The 22,976-nt window shown below is 37.9% G+C and overlaps 1 protein-coding gene across 2 annotated transcripts in view; it reads right to left on the bottom strand.

Annotated features, from left to right (window-relative positions):
* Positions 1 to 22,976, bottom strand: part of tln2b (talin 2b) — a 159,830-nt gene that overhangs the window by 58,931 nt on the left and 77,923 nt on the right. For both annotated transcript variants that reach the window (XM_052597186.1, XM_052597187.1), the window contains 9 exons: positions 13,343 to 13,470; positions 13,008 to 13,071; positions 11,416 to 11,520; positions 8,193 to 8,348; positions 7,543 to 7,644; positions 7,275 to 7,351; positions 3,748 to 3,931; positions 1,995 to 2,108; positions 1,735 to 1,843 (listed from right to left, as the gene is read on the bottom strand). In XM_052597186.1, the coding sequence (XP_052453146.1) occupies positions 1,735 to 1,843; positions 1,995 to 2,108; positions 3,748 to 3,931; positions 7,275 to 7,351; positions 7,543 to 7,644; positions 8,193 to 8,348; positions 11,416 to 11,520; positions 13,008 to 13,071; positions 13,343 to 13,470 (1,039 nt within the window). The remainder of the gene's footprint in view (positions 1 to 1,734; positions 1,844 to 1,994; positions 2,109 to 3,747; positions 3,932 to 7,274; positions 7,352 to 7,542; positions 7,645 to 8,192; positions 8,349 to 11,415; positions 11,521 to 13,007; positions 13,072 to 13,342; positions 13,471 to 22,976) is intronic.

Here is a 22,976-nt window from a genome sequence, read left to right as displayed (position 1 = left end):
TTCTGCATAACTTGACAAGTACTGTCACTGTTAACTGAAAAACTATTAAAAATTATTTTTAGCAATTTAAATTAAACTGAAACAAGATAAAATGTTACTATTAGATGAACAAAAATTATCTAAAATAAAATTTAGAAATAACTGAAATAAACAAATTTAATTATTGAAATTGCTTAAACTAAAAACAAAAGTAAAAAAATATATATATATTGAAAAAAATCACATAAAATTACTAAACTTTACATTTTAATTTAACAATTACAATAAAAACTGAGAATATAAAATTAACTTAATTCAACTGAATCATAATTTCACAAGTTCTGCGTAACTTGACAGGGGCTGTAATTGTTAAATGAAACTAAAACTACTAAAAATCATTATAAGTAATTGAAATAAAACTAATTATTATTATTTTTTAATTAGAAGAAAATCTATTACAAAAATGAATAACTATCTCGTATTTATTTATACGTTAAAATACTAAAATTATTTAAACTAAGAACTACAAATTAAAGGTACTGCATATAGAAAAGAAAAAAACTTACAATTAAAATTAAAACTAAGAATATAATCATGAAATTAATTCAAATATTAATTACAGATATAATAGTACGTAAATAATACTAAATTAACACTACAAAACTACAGCTTCGAAATGATAGTTTTAAAAATGTAATAAATCATATATTTATATTACTGACTTCAGTATTTTAAGACCAAATTTGATAAGTAGGAAAAATAAACAATGATTCGATAAACTGATGAATTGTTCCCAATAGCAAGTAGAGCCAATTTTTCTTTCATGGCTTTAACAAGCACCACTCAGATCTGCAACGTGCTAATAATGTGATCATTATTAGTGATCTCACTCAAAATGAGATCCATATGAAGCCAAACACACATGCATTCCATCTCTAGTGCACACATCCACACTTCACATCATATCCTAACAAGCTCCTCAGGGCATGAGAACAGATGTAAAGCACAGGCTGCAAAAAAGCAGTAAAGTTTGAGCCGGGCTGCTGGTTAACAGGCAAATCTCTGCACTATCAAACAGATGGCATGAGGAGATTAAATCCAGCAAAAACCTGGTCTGGTCTGCATGGATGCTCTCCAGAACGTAGGAAGAAATACACAAATCCTGCCAAACAGTTCAGCTTCAGGACAACAAACTTCACATTCATTAATGGAAATATTTATTAGTGCAATTGGAGAGTGACTTATTATTCAGCAGTGAGAGGAAACATTTTTCCTTCATCAGTTGCTGATATAAACCAAGAAAAGTAGGTAATGCATGTGTCAATTTCTTCTAAATCATCATCTTTTCATCCACTAGTGGTATTGGACAAATTATGTGTATTCATTTATGGCCTGAAATAATGTCCAACAGTGTATACTCATCACAGCAGTCATTTTTAGGAAAGTTATGATCATTTCCAACATAAATTTCATTTCCACCACATTGTTTGCCTTGCTAGGGATAATTTTAAAATGTGATTCTTCCATAATACACACTAAAATAATAACGGCAGTTTTTGCAGAATTTGTCATATTTGTAGCTTAATTTGAAAAGATGCACAAATGGAATTTTTATTTTATTTACTTCAATACAATTTTATTAAACTGTATTACATAAAAGTAAAAAGTACTGAAAAGAAAATGACACCATGTATTGTTTTGAATGTCAATAAAGGTCCAGAAGGTTTATGGGTAATTTCTTATTCGGTTACATACCGGCAGTGAGGTTGACCACTGACGCGGTTCCAGCCGTGATGGCGTCCACTTGGGAGTGAATCTCGTGTTTGGATTCATCCACCTTGTTTTGAACCCACACTCTGGATGCCTTTTTGGAGAAGAGAAAGGAGAGTGAATATTAGCATATTGATGTCTTTTTTTTTAAGAAATAACAAGATTAACAGCAATACAACATTATTTTTGCACTAGTTGCACACTTTACATTAAAAAAGTGTATTTTTCTTAGTATAGTTTCCTACCATATCTTGTCCTAGTGGTGGAAGATCGTCTACCTCTCCCAGGTCAGATTGTGCCTGCTGGACAGCCTGCATACTGGTGTTGATAGTTCCCATCAGTGCTTGCTGGGCAAGACTCTGACGGCACAGGAGTCATTTTAAGCAAAAGAAAATAGGCTTTTAATAAATTCTACGGATGTACGCAAACACAAGGTAGATATGCATCTATTTAGCACATTGCAGTGTATGAATACATTTTTAAGGGAGAAAAGTTAACAGTCAATGGTGTAGTTATGTATTGCTCACACAGCAGTCACTTTCAAACCAAGGAGCTTTCTGTCTGTCAAAACGGCGCAAATCCCCCAAAAAACTTGAAGTGACTCCACAAAAATAAAAATAAATTCACTAAAAATGGTACTGTCAATGTGCACGTTAACATGCTGTACACACCTAGTGGTTTAATGCCACAAACATTTGAAGATAAATTAGTAAATGAAGATAAGCATGGGCAAACCTTTGACCAGGTTACTTCACCCCAAAATGAAAATGTTGTCATTAATCACTTACCCCCATGTCATTACAAACCTATAAAAGCTTAGTTCATCTTCGGAACACAACGACTTAAAAAATAATGACTTTATTCAACAATTTCTCTCCACTGTGTCTCTCCGCATCACCTTAGTGGCATTTTGGAGAATATCTGCTGAACGCAAGCAACATACAAACTTTTGTGTCAGCCGTACCACAAGGATAAGCTGTTCTTGTTCAAATAAAACCATAAATACATGTCGAAAATGTATCCTTGTGGCATGGCTGATACAGAAGAGCATACGCTGCTTGTTTTTAGCGGATATTCTCTAAAATGAATGATGCGGAGAAACACTGAGGATTACGAATTGTAGAATAAAGTTGTTATTTTAGTTTTCTTTGCATACAAAAAGTATACTCGTCGCTTCATAACATTACAGTTGAACCACTGATGGCAGATGGACTATTCTGACAATGTTTTTCATGCTTTTCTGGACATTGACAGTGTAATTTACTTGGCAGTCAATGGGACTGTCACAAGCCTCCCAGTTTTCATCCAAAATATCTTCAATAGTGTTCGGAAGACGAACAAAACTTTTACGGGTTTGGAACGACATGGTGATTAATAACAAAATGTTCATTTAATGGTGGAGTATCCATTTAATTTACACAACAAAAATGTTTTGGGGACCTGAAAATGCTAACTTTTGAAAAAAAAAAATGATGTTATTGTTTTTGAAAAGTATACTGTATTCTCAAGTGAAGTGAGTTGAGGCTTGGACCCGGAAACAGTGCTTCTTATGTTATCGGTTAACAAAGTTATTTACTTAAAAAAAAAAAAAAAAAAAAAAAAAATCTAATTTTCACTTCGTTTAACTAGATAAACTAAAATAGCGAACTGAAACTTAAATAAAAATTAATTAAAACACAATTTACTACAGTAAAAATAAAAAGTATAATAGTGTCTTAAATATTAAAAGTTGTAGACTAAAATAGCAGTGCAGAGAAGACCTGATAAATGCTACGTAACCATCAATTTTAATAATTCACCTAGTCGCCACAATCGAAGACCTGAAAGCAACAAACAACCAATTATCCTAATTATCAAATGTGACAGTCTAATTTACAATATGTTAGGCACAAATAAATCACAATGAAGATTTAGGCAACAGATGGAACCGTGAAAGCAGAACTGCTGTGCATATGATGCGACCGTGATATAAACATCATTGCAGTTGCACATTCTCACCAGAGGTGGCATGTGTCCTCTGTGCATCTGTCCCATGGTGATCTGCTGTTGAGACGAGGGCATGGTGCCCATGTTGAATGTGTCGGGGCCCCCAATTGACCCCGAGCGCATGATGCCAGGCAGCGCCACCGACCCGTGCTCAACTCGACCCACCCGATTAAACTGCTGCTGGAGGATGGTGGACCTATGAAGAAGTAATGGCTCATTATCAGATGCTGTCAGCCTGCATTCACCCTTATATCTGTGAATGATGGTTGTTGTTGTTGTTATGGTAATTACTGACAGCCATTAAAACCAGCTGAGCAATGCTTCCCTATCCGCACCAGGAAAACAGACGCTTCAGGCACTATTGCTTAATTACAGCTCATTGTGAGAGGCCTCAATTTTTGGATTATAGTGCTAGAAGTAACATGAGTAGGTTGGCACAAGGACAGACTCAGGCACTGATGCCCGATGTGTCCCCCTCTCCAGCTGAGAGAAGTGGGATGCCGTCGACCATAACAACCACTTTTCAGGCAGCGCTTGAGAGGACGTGACCCATCTGTACATCCCATTCTGATAGAACCAGAGCCCAGCCACTGAGTGTAAAAGCACTGCTGGAGTTGAAGTATGGGGCCATACTTTAAATATTTTTCTTTTTGTTTTTAAAAATCTTTTAATCCTAAAAAAAGAAAAAAAGTTCAACCAGATTTTCCAAACAGTTTTAGAATTTTGGATCTTACTATATGTAAGAAACAAGTATATAGTTTTATTTTTCATAAATTGTCATGTAATTAGTGTTGTTTTCTTTTCATTAACAAATAAATAAAGTTGTACAAAAAACGTGTAGCTAAATGTATTACTACTGTTATCTATTAGTTAAATCTAATACTGCTATTTATCACTGTATTACTATACAGATGCATGTAAAGTAAAATTAATTCAGTGTAAAAACTGTGGAACTTTACATTTGTTTGGAAAACCTTATCAAATGTGATAAATATCAACCCTGTTACCATCTTTGTAGTGTGTAGTAAGAACCTGTTTAATTAAAAGTTGGCTAATTTTATCAGTATCAAAGATAAATGATGCTTTAAAAAAAACATTAAACTGTAAAACAGTTAACCCTGTTATGGTGATTTTGAATAGTAAGCAATTAAGGAATTTGATATTTGTAGAAATAGAAGTATTTTGTTCACTTTCTAGTTTCACAACCTTGTACAGAAGGCTTGTATTGTCAAATTATACCGTAAAACTGCCAACTCCGTTAGCAATATTTTGTATAGTATGCAACTGATTACTGATAATTGGTTATGTAGAAACATCAATTATTCTCTTTATAGTGGTATGACTTCAAGAAAAAGGCTTTTAAAGTCAAATTAAAATATAAAAAAGTCAACCCTGTTACTGTGACTTTGTATAGAAAATTTCAGATAATTGAATAATTTCTATTCATAAAAATATCAGAATTAAATTATCTAAGAAGCACCTTGAAATTTGATTTTGACTGAACAGCAAACCCTGTTAAAATTATTTTCAATAGTAAATAATGGATTATTCACAACTAGATTTGCAGAAATATCAGCATTCTCTTTCTAAAGTAAAAACTGTCAACTCTGTTACTGCCAATCTTTATATAGTACCTTTCTGAAGCCATAATTATATTCTAAATATAATTACTTTGACTTCTTAATAACACTTATTTGTTTGTTAGAATGTTTGAAAATTTACAGAAATGTACTTACCCAAACTGCAAAAGACAACAGTTACTCAGAATGACCCAAATACATAAATACCAAGATATATTTACTGAGCGGCTGAGAAATAGCGATGTAGGAAGGGAAATATTCATACATTCACTATCTCTATCTCTCTCTTCCAGAAACCTGATAGCCTAAATTACGTTTTGCTGATGAGGTAGCGCTTTTTGTGGAAATAATAATCTCGCTCTCTTGCCCTCAGCGCCTTCCACATCAAGGGTAAAAGAGGAGAAAAATGTGTCTCCATCTCCTTGTGATCGAAAATGGCAGCGTGCAGCCCGAGCATTTCCTCCAATGTCATTAGACATCTTAGTGCCACTATGAGGTGAATACAAATGAAACACAGTGATTCAAAAAAATAAATAAATTGTTTAAGGTGTGTAATCAAAATGCAATTAAAAGTATTATGAAATGGCTGTTGCCTGAAACAGATTCATCCAGCAAGGTGGATTCCTTATCATAGACCTAACCAAACTGATCCTTACTAACATTTTCATGTTCATTTTGTGGAAAACAGTGGATAATATGCTTTGATTATTTTGTTACATTTGTCATCATTTGTCATTGTCATTTTTGTAAATCCTGTCAGATTTTGCTACCTCCCATTAAAACAGATGGTAGCATAATTCGTTAGCGAAAAGTGCTACCTATCAGATTTTGCTTCCGGCATGATATTAATAAAGTGTGAGGCTTTATTAACATGTACACCTACCCTTACTGTAGGGTAAATGCAGTGTTGGTAGTATAATCTGATAATGAGGCGGGACGAGACAAAACCAACAAAACCCATTACAAAAGAGGCATTTGTAGCATCCAATGGGGACATAATTACTTATTATAATGACTTATACTGTGTTTTTAAACATTGCATACCGCATTGAGCTGTGTACACACTCTGCATCTTTACAACAGTGCTGGCGGCAACAGCGAGAATAAAAGTAACACTTTCTTTCTTTGTGTGAAGGTTTGGGCGGCGTTATGCAAATCTTTTCACATCATGATGTAGACATGTAGGGACGTGTTAGAACGAGCCATTTTAGAAGGGAGTGGTTGACTTAATCTTTTTAAGAATATCTCTTTGGATTTGAGACTTTAGGCTTTAGTCTTTACAGATCTTCTTTATGCACCAAGACCTTGACACTCCAAAGAGAAAAGAAACCTTTAAATCGCACAAATATGAAAAGAGTCAACCCTGTTACTGTTATCTTGTATAGCAAGCAATTAATTTAGGAAAATTGGATATTTGTATAAATGTAAGCATCATGTTCTCTTTCTAATGTCAAGACCTTGAGCAAAAGGCTTTTAAAATCAAAAACTGTAAAACAGTCAACCATGTTACCAAGATTTTGTATAGTAAGCAATTCAAGAAAATGGGATATTTGTAGAAATATAAGTATCATGATCTCTTTCTAGTTTCATGACCTTGAGCAAAAGGCTTGTTAAGTCAAATTAAACTGTATAACAGTCAACCCTGATACCAAGATTATGTATAGTGAGCAAGTAATTAATGAAAACTAGATACTTGTAGAAATATAACTATTACATTCTCTTTATAATGTCACAACCTTGAGCAAAAGTGTTGTAAAGTCAAATTACACTGTAAAACAGTCAACCCTGTTACTGTGATTTTATACTTCAGATAATTGAAAAGTGGATGTTTGTAGAAATATCAACATATCAGCACAACACATTTATAAGTGGGACAAGTGTCTGCTTTGCTCCCTGAAAACAAGGTATCATGGGCCAAAAACAGAGAGATTTCCATTTCCAAAAGAGATTTCCACTGACTTTTTCGGGGATACAGATTCTTCCAGCATGGTGGATTCCTCATCACCATCCAAACCAAATCTATCTTTACTCTGTTTCTGTAAAACAAGGGAAGGAAAATATTTTAGTAAGTAAATAAACTGCAAAGAAGGAGGAATATCTACAGGATATATCACTTTGTGATAGTTCAACCAAAAACTAAAATCACGGCAGAAAGTTTAAACATTGAAAATGTGAATAATATTCTCTTGAAGACATTTTCAGTCATTTTGAAGAGCCAGTGACTTGCTTTCTTAAGAATGATGTCAATGTATCCAGCGATGAGTTGAGAGATCTGCTCCCCTTCTGTGGTCTGGACAGAGTAATAGCTCTCCTGGTACTCACCGAAATCCTGCATGAGGCCACACACACACATAACCGATATGAGAAGCACACATCTAAAGGCCGTGTGGATGTCTGACAGGAAGTAAGTCAACTGTCCTTGAAGCACAAGTGCTGCACAAGAGATGCTAAAAGTGGCTCTTAATGGTGGAGCAGAACTGCGCATCACACAGCAAGGTTAAAACACTCAAGTAGTAGCAGACTTAGGCATTTTATCAAGGAAAAAACAACTATTTTTAGATTATAGTCAAAACAACATTGTTTTACAATGATGTGGTGGTTACGGTCAATACCGCTCAATATAAATGTGTGGAAACATATATTAAGAACAGTCTTAAATACTATTTTCAAATATGTACATGTATGCATTACATTTTAATTTACTGTAATTTCTTATTACAATTGAAATTTAAAGTACAATATTAAGTGACCAAATACTTTCATTCACTGTATACAGAACTATATAAACCTACTGAGCAGATAACGTGAATGCAGAATCTAAGGGAGAATCCAAACACACTGTGGCTCGTGTTAAATGGAGTGAATAACGTAACGTACCAGTGTGAAGCTCTTAGGTGAGGCTGCCCACCTCTTGACTGTGGTGAGGGGCCACTCCTGCACCACCTCTTTGGTCTTCTCCTCCACCCTCATCACTGACTCTTTGGTAATGCCCAGCAGACGCGGGACCAACTTATTCTTGCTTTTCATCTTCTCCTGTTGAAAAATAACACACGGCATTTGTGTATTGTGTGGCTAGGACCAAAATACACAATGGGCTGCTGAATGCTGACTTCATTTTGGTATTTATGTGATTACAAAATTTGCTTTGCTCATTAATCACGTTGAAAGAGTATCGCCCTGTAAGCAGTTCACTGTCCTTATTTAAACTCTATGATGCTTTACCACAGTGTCTGCAGAGTAACAGATTGTTTGGGCATGACTATGTACATCTGGAATTCTTTGAATAAAACTTAAATTGTTTGAAAAGTTTGAAGTGAATTACAAGGGTGTTCACAGTGGGCTGTGTTTACATTAATCTTGCGTCATAAAAGCATTCCGAGAGGAGGCGAAATTAACGTTACATCACTCAGCCGAACGCACAAGCGCCCTTTAGCACTCTTCTTCATGAGCATTTGAGAGCGCAGATAAAAACTGGATTAGATATACATACTAATGGATGGAGGATTATGAGCAACAGGCTTTCAAAATTATAATATTAATAATAAAAAATGTGTGTTAATGCGCGATAAAATAATTGTCGGCATTAATTAGTTGAATGAGTAAACTTGCCCAGCCCTTATATATATATATGCCTCATGATTCCACAATTACCATGAAGCAAATCATGTTCTCAGTTGTGACATAACGAAAACATATTATATAAAAAAAACAAATGGAGGCCTTTGATACCCCTCCTTATACTTCCTGTTTCAACAGGAAATACGTCAACACAGGAACAAAAACTCTACTTGTCAAACGATCTCTCTGGGTCTTTAAAGATAACATAAGTTAGCATGCAGTTACTGGAACATTCTCTCGGATAGCACACATATTTCAACCAAACATTTATTTTGACGCTTATATGTTAGAGCAGCATTTCACATATATTTTAGTGACATTTCCTATTCTGAATGTATGTGTATTGACTCTTTTTAAGATTCTCAAACTCATAAGTCACTTCATTGTTCTTTAATAACTATCATACATGATACATACAGTATATGGAAATCTGGTTAACTTAACCATACAGTTGTACCTTGATACCGATGATATTAGCTCCCAAAGCATGGATAAATGCATATTACACAGTACAACATCCATCCAATCAGGCAGTGCAGCTGCGAAATGGGCGGCAGCGTCTAAAACTAGACTACAGTATATGTGCTACTCGACCATGGCCTGGTGCCTTTTGCCATTTCCCTTCATCTCTCACACACAAACACACGACCCAAAACAATTGCCCGCTGATGGCATCCTGCCAGAGGACTCTTACCGCCGCACAAATACATAATAAAAACAAACACTAAACGTTTAAATGACCTCTTGCGGCGGACATCTCCAGGCTATTGTTTTCACCTGTGGGTCGAAAATAACAACCTCTGATAAGAGTGCATTATAAATAACGACTTACCTCACAGAAAGACATTGTTTATGGCCCTGAATGGCATCGCTTTTCAAGGGTGAGGCTTATGCAACGTGGGTAAATATAGTTTTTTTTGGTAAATGTTCATTGTCTAGTTATATGCGTTGGTCAGGGACGGTGCTGTTGCTCATTCAGAGTGGCGCAATCTATTGTTAGGTGCAATTAATTTGAAACCGGGCACTTAGCAACACTCCACTAATGACCTGAAACTGATCCTTGAGCAGGCAGCTTGTAAATCTTCCTCTATGTGCCGTACAGCTTAAGAATGCTTAATAGTCTTTAAAACACAAACAGAACTGGAATAAACGGAAACAAGAACCCTGTATATGGATAAACACACACAGGCTTTTTTGCTTGATTCTAACAATTAATTACAAGGGCCTCTTGAATACCTGATTATGATTGGTCAGTTGCTGTATTCTGTGGCCAAAAACTATATACATATTATTCTTTTATACTAAAATTCAAAAAAGTATATCGAAATACTAAATACAAAACTAGCAAAACACTTACATGTAAATTCTGAAATAATTGTACATGAATTAAAAGGATTGTAAATATACCGTAATTCCTCAAATAAAAACCGGTAGTCAAATAAACGCCGGGCCTCTTATAATGGCCGGGGACATGGTAAACACGGACAAATAAAGGCCGGGGGAAAATTTGTGCAGCAGAGCCAGATAACTAACTACACGCCCACTGCCAAAGCGTTTCTCGTTCTCGAGTCAAGAACCAGTTGCATCGGTTTTCGGATCACCAGTACACTCAACTGAGAACCGTATCTGTCAGACATGTCCGATTCGAGAACCGAGGAGTTGATGATACTGCGCATGCGTCCCCGTATATATATATATATATATATATATATATACAGTACAGTACAGACCAAAAGTTTGGAAACATTACTATTTTTAATGTTTTTGAAAGAAGTTTCTTCTTCTCATCAAGCTTGCATTTATTTGATCTATTGGTATTTTGGTATTTTGAAGACTGCTGGTAATGGAGCTGTTCTGGTTAATGACTTTCATTGCATGAACAAAAAATGCTGAGATGTTTCTCAAATTATCTTCATTTATGTTCAACAGTTTATGTTAGGCCGTTGTAAAATAAATTTTTTTGCAGTAAATTTTGTTCCAAAGAATCCAATGTAATATTTATTTGTAATGTCTACTTGACACTTTCTCATTTAACAAAAAAAATATTTTGTGGATATTTTCACAGTCAAATGTATTTTACTGTTTCTAATGCTCCATATTAGGCTTAGGCTTAAAAAAAAAAAAAACCATTAAAACAGAAAACCATGAATACCATATTTTCTATTTTAATATATTTTCAAATATAATTAATGTGATGGCAGTCATTCTTTTTGCCAAAATGAGGTACAGAAATATGTGAGTAAAAAAAGAAAAAAAAATACAATTTGAGATGATGTACATAATAATAATAATAATAATAATAATAGTGAGCTTGCAGTCTGAATTAAAGGTGATAAGATAAAAATATTTTGCGGCACAAGATTATACAAAGGCAATAATAACATTTTTATGTTGTGTGATATTAGCTGGCTACATGCAGAACTGTTTGTCACCATTTATCTGCATTTTAAAACTTCTAAAGTTTGAACTGGAAAATACTCACCTTTACCAGGAAAAAGGACACTCCGTATGTGCGTAGGGACCTGGCAAGCTTCACATACTTTACTTTTGCCTCAATCTCTGTGATCTCACCGCAGCTTTTGTGATCCTGATGAGGAGATCAAGATATGAAGATATTCTCAGTCATTGTGGGATTAGAACCAACAACCTTTTGAGTATGAGCCAACTTAGTATGTTGGCTTTTAAATAAGGTTTTCATTCACACTGGAGAGCTCAATATATGCAAAAAACACGTTATGACAAGAAATACTCAGAAACACTAAACACACACATACACACACACACACACACACATAAATATACACATATATATGTGAACAAAACCAGAACTAATGCCGTAAAGGGTGTGTCTTAGTGATGACGCACATTATTGTGCAACTTTTTTACCAGGTGTTTTGAAGGCAGATCAGTGTTCGCGAAAAAAAAAAAAAGTGCAAACTGTAATGAAGCAGAGATCAGTTAGTTCCTCACTTTCCGCGCTGAAGCTGAGATCGTTCTCCAGCTTCAGTGTAAGTTAACGTATCTAGCGTTTTCGACTTGATTAAACGTAACTTCCTAATGTCACGTGACTTTGCGGGACCTATAAGTGTTGTGTGTGAAAGCACACACATATTTTGGGTAATCACTGGCAGTGTGAAAGAGCCAAAATCTAGCGACCCGAGAACAATTGCCGGGACACATACCTATATCTGAATAACAGAGTTAAAATAAAAAACAAGCTTAAATCATGAGCTAGTTTGTCTGGAATCTAAGTTTTGTTTGTCATTATTTCTAAACTTCCTATTACTTAGAAAAATATTTGTTTGATTTCTTTCCTTTTTGGTTTTCTTACAATAACTTTGGAAATAGGTCTGAATAGTTGAGCTGAATTCACAGTAAAAAAAAAAAACTATGTATGTAAATTTCTTTTTTTTTGCGAATGAGAATTAAAATCATTCATTTATCTACAGAATTGAAATTATCTATTGAATTGATATTTTGTACACTGTAATAAAACAATTTTAATAAAACAAACTTTAATTAAATCTTTTAAACAACCACTGTTGTTTATTGCGGTTTTCAGCTCAACCATTCAACCCTGTTACCAAAGTTACTTTGAGAAAACAAAAACTGAAAGAAATCAAAAACATTGTTTTTAATTGATAAGAAATGTATCAATAATTAAAAACAAAGCTTTGATTTCAGACAAGCTAGGTTGTAATTTCAGCTTAATTTTCAACCCTGTTACTCAGATTTAATTTTTACAATTTTGCATAAAATACAATTTGTATATAAATAAAAGTTTGAAATTAAGGGGAAATACACAAATCATGGTATTCAATTGCATTTAGGCTGTACTTAGACAAGTTCCAAAAATTGATAACAAGGTTGCAAAAATTCAAAACCTCATAGAATGAACAGAAAATAAAACCGCTCATGTAATATTCAGCTTGACCTCCTGCAATCCTGAAATATTCAAAACCCCTTCATTTTTAATGGTTTCAGGCTGTTTTTTGCATGTTAGTCATGGACAGTGCCTAATAGTATGTTTTCTTAGAATAATGGATTGTGTAAAGCCATCAGAGGGTCACATACCTGAAAAATTCTCTTCTCCGCCCCCCTCTGTTTGATGTATTCTTTTGGTAGGAACTCCTTCAGGCTGCAAATACATTTCACATGTTTACTCTTATACTACACAAACATTTTTCCATCAGAGCAGAACAAAACACATGAGGTCATCCTGGCGGGAATTACATCTTCATAACGTACGCCCCCACACCGATTCTTAAGGTTTCCAGACAGCACAGAATTCTTGCAAATAATTGTCTGGTCTAAAATGTAATCAGATAACAACTGAAAGAGCCTGTGTGCGTGTGACAGTGTTGAATGGGCTGCATATGATACCGCAGCTACAAGGCATGTGGTCTTACTCTAAAAATCCCGGCTTGTGTTTGTGCTCCACGTGGGGACCGAATTGGATCTGTGCCTGAATTCCAGCAAACTCGCAGGCCTTATCAAAGGACACGGGGTGGGATCCGTTCAGAATGTCATCCCTGGCCTGAAACAGAGACAGGAAACAAGAGCAGATGTTACAGAATGTAATGAGGGTGCTAAAAAAAAATGTTACAGAAAGTATGCGGTGCATTCGCTAAGCAGAAAAGCAGACAAAACATCTGAAGGACCATCAACATCTTTAAAGAATATTCAGATCAGTGTTTTAACACAAGAATCTCTATGCGGAGATGATATCGTGCATCGCTAATAAGCAAATTTAGCAACATAAAGCTGCAAGAAAACAATTATTTTGTGAGTTGAGGAAGGCTTCTCGTCTTGACATTTTTTTTTAAGCAGTAGCACACAATTCTTAACACGTGATTCCTACAGGCACTCTTTAACGGCTTACTGGGATTGTACTGACACAATCATAGGGGCAACATTTGTTTCTCTATTTCAGCAGAAACTGAATGAAAATGAAAAAAATACAAATAAAAGGAGTACTTTACCTATAAATACAAATTCGGTCATTATTTACTCACTCTCATGTCATTACAAATCTGTATGCTTGTTTTTTTTTTCTCTGCAGTTTGAAATTTAAAATAAACTTTTCCAAACAAGTTTATACAAGAATACTATATAACAACTAATAACAATATCTGTCAAGTTCAAACCAATCCTATCGAAACAAAACCAAAATAAACCAAACCAACCCAATCAACAGAAAACCCAAAAAATCTAAATGTGGTTTTATTAACAAAGTTCGGGAGAAGCACGATCAGATAATCATCCAATTTGGTACAGGTGCATCTCGTTTAGCTAATCATCTTATAGCACGCACGCGTATATATACCCAGTCTTCCTACCTCCTGTCCCACGACAGTTTTTCGGCATAGACCGTCTGTCAGCATTCGGTTCGCGCTGTCCGTCATCTTATCACAGGCCCAATCTTCCTTCCGACGAAGATATCTATCCGCCGAACACCAACAAGCGTCATCGCGTCAGCTGCTCTTCTCGCCAAGCCACACGTTTTGGCCAAAAGCTCGTGCAAATCCTTGAGCTCGCCTCACTCGGCAACACGATTTTCTCGCCAGGACCGGGCTCTATTATAATGCTGGATCGCAGCCGTGCTCCAGTTCTCAGCGCAGTAAACCTCTCTCGCTTTTTCAGCCGTGGCGCAGTTCGATGCTGCCTCCACTAGCGGCGAAGACCGTGCGTTATTGTAGTGGCATGTCGTTCGTGAAAGAATCGTTTTTTGAATGAATCTTCTAGGCGAACGAATCGTTCTCGGTTTACACTCATTCATGAAGAATTTTTCAGAGTTGTCATCCACAATGAGCAAGTTTCATATGAGTCTCAGAGATCGAGAGCTCTCATTCGTGAACGAAAGGACTAAACCGGTATACATGTCGAGTTGATTAAACAGATACATGTCGTCCGTAAACGCAAGGAACTCTTATCAATTTTGTTAAGATGAGAGTAAACCGGGTCAGTTAGCCATTTAGCATGTCAATCTTGCAAAATGTAAAGCGCAGTTATAGGTACTGTGCACATATTGTTTACATATTTAGCATACAAAAGATAAATTCCACGTTTAATCCCCGATTTATGAACGTGAATATATAGATCAATATATGAACCGTCTGACCAAACAATTAAAATGCTAATCATGCAAGAAAACCTCGTGATTTGCTCATCTGAACAATTTAAATAGACGTTATATATAGAATGCGCTTATGAAGACGCCAAAATTTGTTAAACGGCGTTATGACTTAACTTTGTCCGATGACGATGCCACTTTTTAACCACGAAGCAAAGGCTTTTTGCAGAGTTGTCATCCACACCGAAATGTCTAAAGACATTACATTTGCTTTACTGTGCATGTTTAAACCTCACTGAGATGATACAGACATAAGTTTCATGCAATTATTCCGGCAGGATCAATTATTTAAGGACATATTTCACCATTTACTGGCATGATTATTCAGAATTTTTCACGCTACTGCCTCGTGTTTGGCTGCAGAACAACAAGTGTGAGTAAATTTTCTATCGTCTTTTTAGGACTGTTATATGAAAAGCATGCAAAGTAAATGTCTTTAGAAACGGCTTGAATTTGAATTACTGCAATTAACGTTACTGCTATAGACATGTCTATTGGTACAATGGTTTATAAAACTAAACATGCTACATTGTTTCAAAGCCTCTATTTTCACAGTCCATACTACAACAGGAAAACAGCATCCCAAATTTATCTGCTCCGGAGGCTGTTTAAAAGGGCCCAAAGGCAAACGTGAGGCCGCCTCCATTCGTAAACGCGCCCTCAACTCTTCCGCTCCCTCATGCTACTAACCATTTTTCTGTTCAGTGGCCTCCAGCTCCAGATTTGCCAGAAGGCAGAGGGTACCAAGACCTATTATTGGTCAGGCCGATTATTTTATTTATTTATATATCTATCTCGAACCCTCTTCAGCCAACCCCTCTAACGCCAGCTCATCCCCTTTCACTAAAACTCCTAATCTACCATAGCTAACTCTCCTAACATGCCCTATCTATCTGTAATGGTCAATCCTCACTTCAGCCATCCTTCCGCAGGAGCTTTCTCTGTATCTCCCCACCGCCGCAGCATTGACCGCTCCCGCAGGAGCCTTTTCTGTTTTTTCCTCACTGCCGCAGCAGTCTCCGCTCCTGCAGGAGCCTTTTCTGTTTTTTCCTCACTGCCGCAGCAGTCTCCGCTTCCGCAGGAGCCTCTACCTATATTTCACCACTGCCGCAGCAGTGTCTGCTCCCGCAGGAGCCTCTACCTATATTTCACCACTGCCGCAGCAGTGTCTGCTCCCGCAGGAGCCCTTTCCATCCTTCCCTACTGCCGCAATTCTCGCTGCCGCAAGAGCCTCAAAAATAAATAAATAAATAAATAAATAAATAAATAAATAAAAATATATATTTTATGTCCATTCTCCAATTCAACCTCATCAGGCTCGCTTTTGTCTAACTCCGGAACGCCCAATCTAAATTCACGATGGACCCTCATTTCATCAACGACTCTGGTATAAAAAAAAAAAAAAAAAAAAAAAAATTAATCGAGTAACAAAATGTGTTGTTGCTTAATTATACTGATGTGCGCATGCACAGTAAATCTGATGGGTAGGATAAAATGTCAGGACCCCGGACCTTTATTTAGTCGGGTTGACGTACCTTTTCAGTTCTGTGTATGTGATGTGACGCTAGTTTTACTTAAAGTCAAATGCTCATGAACTGACTGTCAGAGCAGTTCTGGAGATGTTGTTCATGTGTTCAAGTCCTCATTTAGTGAGACAGCAGACGCAGAAATTACCGTGAGAGTAATGCGCGCTTCAGTGTGTGTGTGAAAAAGGAAGTCGCGCTCCTGCTCCATTCATTAACAGAGACACACAGAACATGCAGGATTTACATTTAAACACTGTTCCGTCTTAATATTTAGAGATATTAATTCGTGAATCGGATGTAAGTGCAATTACCTATTTTGATTAATTCATTCAAAAAGAAAAAAAAAAAAAAAAATTCATTGCGAAAGAACCCGACGTGAGATTTAGAATAAATTAAAAGAGGCTTCGAAGCAGAGGAATTTGCCTACATCATTTTTTGTAATCGCGTTACTCGAGGAATCGTTTCAGCCCTAATCTTAAGCAGCTCAAAAGGGGCCTCTCACATAATCCGATAGATGCCCTCGGTTGTTGTTCATCAGACATTTAAAAAAAAAAAAAAAAATTTATATATTCCTCCTTAAATCATGTTGTGTACTTGAATAATAGAAGCCTCTCAGTTATCGTTTCTTCGGCCAAAGTAAGGGCCCTCCAGCCATCGTTACAATCTCCTTGCCTATTTCAGCATCGGACAGGGCTCTCCCTTCCGGTGCAGCTGGGCAGTGGCTCCCTTCGGTCGCAGTGTGAGCCTTTCATCTGTCATTGAGTTGCGCTGCGCGCTCAGCGGCAGATGGGGGTATCCCTCCCGGTGCAGCAGAGCCACAGGCCCCCTTCGGTCATTGTGACAGCCCTCCATCCGATGCATCAAATTAAGCCGCTTATACAGTCGCAAGGGGGACTCTCCCTTCCGGTGCAGCAGAGCCGCAGCTCCCTTCGGACGCAGCGAGAGTCCCTCCATCAGTCGCGTTTTCTTGCCTACTCCGTATCGGACGGGGCTCCCCTACCGGTGCAGCAGACCCACGGCTCCCTTCGGTCGCAGGGTGAACCCCCCGTCTGAGTTATGTTGCATGCTCAAGGGCGGACCGGGATCTCCCTCCCGGGGGAACACAGCCGCTGGCTCCCTTCGGTCGCAGCAGGAGCCCTCCATCCGATGCATCAAACCGTTCCTCGAATCTTCTTGCCTATTCTGCATCTGATGGGGCTCTCCCTTCCGGTGCAGCAGACCCACGGCTCCCTTCGGTCGCAGGGTGAACCCCCCGTCTGAGTTATGTTGCATGCTCAAGGGCGGATAGGGTTCTCCCTCCCGGGGGAATAGAGCTGCTGGCTCCCTTCGGTCGCAGTGAGAGCCCTCCATCAGACGCATCAAGCCATGCCTCGCTTCGCAAGGGGGACTCGCCTTTCCGGTGCAGCAGAGCCGCAGCTCCCTTCGGACGCAGCAAAAGTCCCTCCAACAGTCGTATTCTAGTTAGCGTCAATCAGGGCTCTCCCCTCCGGGGCAGCACTCCTGCTGCAGAGTTGCGAACCCCCTACGGAGGCTGGGAGAACCCTCAGAGGCAAAAAACCGTGCCTCCATAAACCCGCAATGGGGGACTCCCCCTTCCGGTGCAGCAGAGCCGCAGCTCCCTTCGGATGCAGCGGGAGTCCCTCCAACAGTCGCGTCTCTTTGCCTTCTCAGCATCGGACTAGGGCTCCTCTTCCGGTGCAGCAGACCCACAGCTCCCTTCGGTCGCAGTGTGAACCCCCCATCTGAGTTATGTTGCATGCTCCACGATGGCTAGGGATCTCCCTCCCGATGGGGTACAGCCGCTGGCTCCCTTCGGTTGCATTAGGAGCCCTTCATCCGACGCGCCAAACCGCGGCTCCAATCTCATTGCCTATTTAGCATCTGACGGGGCTCTCCCTTCTGGTGCAGCAGACCCACGGCTCCCTTCGGTCGCAGTGTGAACCCCCCGTCCGAGTTATGTTGCATACTCTATGGCGGCCAGGGATCTCCCTCCCGATGGGATACAGTCGCTGGCTCCCTTCAGTCGCAGTGAGAGCCCTCCATCAGATGCAACAAACCGCGCCTCGTACTCAGCCGCAAGAGGGACTCTCCCTTCCGGTGCAGCAGAGCCGCAGCTCCCTTCGGAGGCAGCAAGAGTCCCTCATTTCTTGATATCTGGCATTGTGCTCCTCCCATAAGCGGCATGGAGGGCTCGCTGGTAAGACGTTGCGAGCCGCAGCTCTCGTCGAACACTGCACGGGCTCTCCAGGTCGCTCTGCATTTTCTTCCCAACACGCATATTTTGGGGGGCAACTAAATTTTATCTCTCTGGCTGCTGTCCTATGGCTTTAAGCTTCTTTTGGGGAGTTATTTGGGTTCGGGCTATGCTCCGGGCCCGGACCCCTCCCCCAGGACAGCACGCCAAAATATGCCTACTATTTGCCTTCAGATTAGATGTAAGGGTGAACTCGTGAAATGTGGTTTTATTAACAAAGTTCGGGTGAAGCACGATCAGATAATCATCCAATTTGGTACAGGTGCATCTCGTTTAGCTAATCATCTTATAGCACGCACGCGTATATATACCCAGTCTTCCTACCTCCTGTCCCACGACAGTTTTTCGGCAACCCTCCTCCACCCCAACTCCTCACTTCTAATCTATTTATCCCAAATTGGGATAGGGGGAGTTATTTGGGTTCGGGCTATGCTCCGGGCCCGGACCCCTCCCCCAGGACAGCACGCCAAAATATGCCTACTATTTGCCTTCAGATTAGATGTAAGGGTGAACTCGTGAAACAAAAGAACTCCAAAACAAAATGGAGGCCAAACTTAACTCTACCAAACCAAAAACAAAAAAATAAATAAAAACAAAGCAAAACAAAGCTCAACCAACAACAACAAAGAAAAACACAGAAAACAAACAAACAAATACCCCCCCCCCTCAAAAAAAAAAAAAAAAAAAAAAAACAGGCCAAACTAAAATCGACTAAACCAATCCAAATGCAAAACAATTTAAATAAATGAAAAATAAAATAAAATAAAAAATTCCAAGGCAAAACGAAACAACCAAAAAAACAAACAAAACAAAGTGTTTCAAAATTATGGTTTGTGAAGGAAATGCAGGGGGTTGATGAAAAGCTAAAGATTAAATCAAAATACTTAAAATTACAATAAATAAACTACTGAAAAAAAAATTAAATAAAACACTTAATAAAATAGAATTAAACATTTGATTTTGGTTGAAAAAAAAAAACATCAAAAAAACCATTAAACATGTGAATGTGTCATTAAATATTGAAGTATTTACTCAAAATCACAGGTGGTACTTTTAAGAAATCATCACCAAAGAGGTTCGTCTGCCAAAACAATTCAGGAATCTCTATTAAATGGAAAAGCTCTTCATGAAGGTTCTTTAAAAATTATTCTTATGAGCTCCACAAAGTAAAATAACAGCATATGGGACTGGAACAACATGAGGGTGAGTAAATACTGACAGATTATCATTTTAGCTGAACTATCCCTTTAAGAGGTTTCAATAACACTGTGTGGTGACACTGAGTCCAGTCTAATATCATAGCCGCTATGAAAGCTGACGGCCCATCTGTTCAAGCATCTCCTGATGTACACCTGACTGTAGTTCAGTTTAAAAACCCGACAGGGTGCATCTTACGGAAACATTTTAGTGCCATCTGCGCAACCACCAAGTGAGCATCTACAAAACAAGCGGCATCTATTTGTGAGTTTTCAAACAATCTGGATGACGTCATTAGAAGAGCAGAGGCAGAAACATACACACACATGCCTGTGAGAGTGTATACTTGGCTGATGTTGTGAGTGGGGACTGAGGTCATGGAAGTTTTACATCATCATAAACAAGTCCGTGTGTGAGGGGCCCCACCCTCAGGACATCCACCAATCATCTCGCATCGCTCCCAGATGACATAAACATGGTAACAGTAGCAGATACAGTCAGTGAGGGTTTATGGGAACACAACATGACAAACTAAGATGTGATGCGGTCACGCCCCTCGTGCGGAGCAGAGAAATCCCCTTCAGCCTGCCAAACACTCCTGAGCGCATGCATGTGCAGCAGTGTCAGTGTGTGTGTGTGTGTGTGTGTGTGTTTCTCAAAGTATGTGGGTGTGTGTGGCACCATGTCAGAGAATTTCATGCGGGCGTGTGTGTGTTTACTACAGAGGAAGAGTGAGATGGAGGGAGACTGAGGAAAGGGAGGAGAAGTGTTACAGTATGCATGCGTGTGTGTGTGTGTGTGTGTAGTGACTCGCATGCACCTCTTTTTCCAGCATGGACAAACAAAACACCTCAGTACATCTATCGATTACAAAAAAAGTCCCTGGTATTCTTAAAAACAACAACTGTAGAGTAATGTAAATAACATGAACAATGTGTATTAGAGAAAAACATTTATTTCATAATGAAATTTCCCCCCATTTAAAATTCTTATCCAATGAAAGGTTAGATTTTTATGATTTTTTTTTAAAGAAAAGATCAAAAGGATCAACAATGCAGATTAATTTTCACAGCCTTCTTTTTTCATATTTACTGAGGGTGTCCATATTTTTGGCCATGACTGTACACAATTTGGTATTAGAAGCATCATGGTAATATCATGGTAATAGCAGTAGTAGTAGAGATTTGTTATTATTTAATACCAAGAAATCCCTTCATAAAGGCACTACCTTTATAAAAGTTAACTATGGTTTTATTATGGTAAAAGTGCAGTAACCATGTTTTTTTTTGGCATAATGATTACCATTACAGTTTAACTACAAATTGCATGGTTAAACTATGGTTACTGTAGCAAAACTACGGTTATTTTGTGGTTAATATTTATTTAACTACAGTAACCATAGCTTTTGGTTTCATTTGTAGTAAAACCATGGTTCATGTTCATACGAGATACCATGTGTCTTTACATGGCACCATAGCAGAACCATGGTGCAAGAATATGATAAAATACCATGGTATGTTTTTGAAGGAAATCTGAAGTAGAAATGCTAATTCCATGTTTTCAGTATAAGGTAATAGTGCAGTAAGTAATTTAAGTACATGTTAAATGAATAAATTAATCATAGTAACATGGTGTCTATAGACCTGACCAGATTTTTTTTTAAAAGGTTATGCTGCTATGTTTTAGCTGCTCATTTTCCTCAGCAGGAATACTATACAAATGCATTAATCATAGTACTTTAATATATATAACAGGGTACCATGGTATTATTATGTTTAGAAGACAAATATCATGATGATTCTAGGTTTCTTTAACAAAGTACCATGGTAATACCATTTTGTTTTTTGAAATGAACCATGCTAGCATGCATTTCTTTTAAAAATACTATGTTGTATCATGTACATTCTATACTATACGGTAAATTAATGATACATGATACATACATTTAATAACAAGGATACAGCCATGTTTTCCTTTCAAACCCAGAAATACTGACCTTATATTTGCAAAAAAAGAGCTTATCCATCATCTTATATAAGTTATTAAGTGCAGGTGACAGAGTATGTGTGTGTTTGTCAGTAGGAAGTTGCTCTGAAATCCTCAGGCAGACACACTAATGCATCTGCAGCGAGCCGTGTGCTCCAGAGGCCGGTCAGAGTACTGCGGTCCGTCTGCTACAACAGCTCACGGCCTCCAGGGAAACTACGAACTAGCGCAGAGCTCCTTGAGCAGACACACACATTCACACTGGTCTACTCACGCACACATTTACATACATAAACATAATGCATGAAGACCCACTGGCCACTTTGTGACACAAATCCTTTTGACTCAAACCAGAGAGAGAACGAAATATGCTTGTGTGAATGTGTGCCAACATCACATGTAAGATCATGTGCAAACTTAGCATGACGGAAAAAAATATTACGATTCATTTTCTGGTTTCCTTATTTAAAAAAAAAGTTTTATCGGTTGTGTTTTGCAATAAATGTTTTCAGATCACATTAAACTTACCATCCAACAAAATTAATCAGCTTTATTATTTTCGTTGCATCATGCTGGTTAGCTCCACCTACAATGAAACCTCATTGGTTCATAAAAATATGATCTGTTATTTTTTCACTTTCGTAACCTGAAGAAAAAAAAATTATGCAAAAAAATTCCTAATTTGGAGAAGGTGTAAAAGTATAATGTAATAAAATTTCAAACAATAATTTCAATAGTGTCTTTAAAAGTTGTAACCCCCCAACCCTAACGTGTTTTAATGCTAGCTACAAGAAGTCATGAAAAACATTAGCATAGCTTCAGTAAGTGCTACAAAAAATGCTTCTTTAATTGTGATCATTTTTATTGCACTAGCCTAAACATCAAAATTAACACGCTATTCTTCCCAGCCCTAAAATTTTTATTGCTCTGCCCCCAAAACAACTAAA

This window comes from Carassius gibelio, chromosome B25 (genome assembly GCF_023724105.1).
Source record: "Carassius gibelio isolate Cgi1373 ecotype wild population from Czech Republic chromosome B25, carGib1.2-hapl.c, whole genome shotgun sequence".
In the NCBI taxonomy this organism is placed as follows: domain Eukaryota; kingdom Metazoa; phylum Chordata; class Actinopteri; order Cypriniformes; family Cyprinidae; genus Carassius; species Carassius gibelio.
This window is presented reverse-complemented; position numbering and strand designations above follow the sequence as displayed.